The 1526-nt window shown below is 43.6% G+C and overlaps 1 protein-coding gene across 1 annotated transcript in view; it reads left to right on the top strand.

The window, feature by feature from the left end:
* Positions 1–1526, top strand: part of LOC119581661 (rhodopsin-like) — a 19583-nt gene that overhangs the window by 186 nt on the left and 17871 nt on the right. The window contains exon 2 of the mRNA XM_037929786.1: positions 72–220. Coding sequence (XP_037785714.1) covers positions 72–220 — 149 coding nt within the window. The remainder of the gene's footprint in view (positions 1–71; positions 221–1526) is intronic.

The raw sequence follows: 1526 nt of genomic DNA, 5'->3' as shown, positions 1-1526 counted from the left end.
CGAATTATATATAAGCCTATATTGATGTTTAGTCGCTTATCATTATTCATATCAAATATATTTCTTTACAGATGTCGACGTGGAACGGCCCAGTTCAGGACACTGTCCTTCCATCCACCAATCCTTATGGGAACTATACAGTGGTAGATACAGTGCCAGAAAGTATTCTTCACATGGTACATTCTCACTGGTATCAGTTCCCTCCAATGAATCCTCTCTGGTATGGACTTCTCGGCTTTTGGATGGTGATTATGGGAACGTTATCCCTGGCTGGTAATTTGATTGTCATCTGGGTATTCATGAATACCAAATCCCTACGATCACCAGCCAATCTTTTGGTCGTCAACTTGGCCATCTCCGACTTCTTCATGATGCTTACCATGACTCCTCCTCTTCTGGTCAATGCTTATTGGGGAACATGGATTCTCGGCGCATTTTTCTGTGAGCTGTATGGCTTTTTCGGTTCTTTCTTCGGCTGCGTGTCCATCTGGTCCATGGTTTTCATTACCGCCGACCGATACAATGTCATTGTTAAGGGAGTATCTGCTGAACCTCTCACATCTGGTGGAGCCATGATGAGGATTGCTGGCACTTGGGGTTTCACTCTTGCTTGGTGCCTTCCTCCTTTCTTCGGATGGAACCGATATGTACCTGAGGGTAACATGCTTGCATGTGGTACTGACTACTTGACGGAGACTGAACTCTCTAGGAGCTATCTGTACATCTATTCAGTATGGGTATATCTTTTCCCTCTCGCCTACATCATCTACAGCTACACTTTCATCGTCAAGGCTGTTGCTGCTCACGAGAAGGGAATGCGAGAACAAGCAAAGAAGATGGGAGTCAAGTCTCTGAGAAGCGAGGAAGCCCAAAAGACCTCAGCTGAATGCCGTCTGTGCAAGGTTGCTCTCATGACCGTCACCCTGTGGTTCGTGGCATGGACCCCATACTTCATCATCAACTGGGGAGGAATGTTCAATAGGTCCATGGTTACTCCTCTTTTCTCCATCTGGGGCTCCGTTTTCGCCAAGGCCAACGCTGTCTATAACCCCATCGTGTATGCCATCAGCCACCCCAAGTACCGAGCTGCGCTTGAGAAGAAGCTGCCTTGCCTTGCCTGCAGGACTGAGGGTAGAGACGATGGTGGTTCTGATGCTGGATCTACTGCCACTGCTCAGAGCTCTGAGAAGGCTGAGTCTGCCTAAGATATTGAAAGATTTGAAAGTTTTCATAAGATATGTGATAATCCCTTTTTAGTTAGAATAAAAACTCCCAGCATCGATAATTCGATTTTAACTTAACCATAACTTTAATTTCCAAAAGAAGTAGGAAGAATGAAAATACATTGCATTGGTAGAGAGACCGTTTGACTTATTCAACAACTGCTTCTTATCCTGCTTTGTTATTACTGAATGAAATGTACTTTTACGACCACTGTTTTTTTGCTGATACCAGCTAAAATATAAAATACATTAATTGATATAAATGATACAAGAAAAAAAGAGTTGAGGAAAATGAAATACTTT

The sequence above is a fragment of the Penaeus monodon genome, chromosome 15 (genome assembly GCF_015228065.2).
Source record: "Penaeus monodon isolate SGIC_2016 chromosome 15, NSTDA_Pmon_1, whole genome shotgun sequence".
In the NCBI taxonomy this organism is placed as follows: domain Eukaryota; kingdom Metazoa; phylum Arthropoda; class Malacostraca; order Decapoda; family Penaeidae; genus Penaeus; species Penaeus monodon.
Note: the sequence above shows the minus strand (reverse complement) of the source record. Positions and strands in the feature narration are given on the sequence as shown.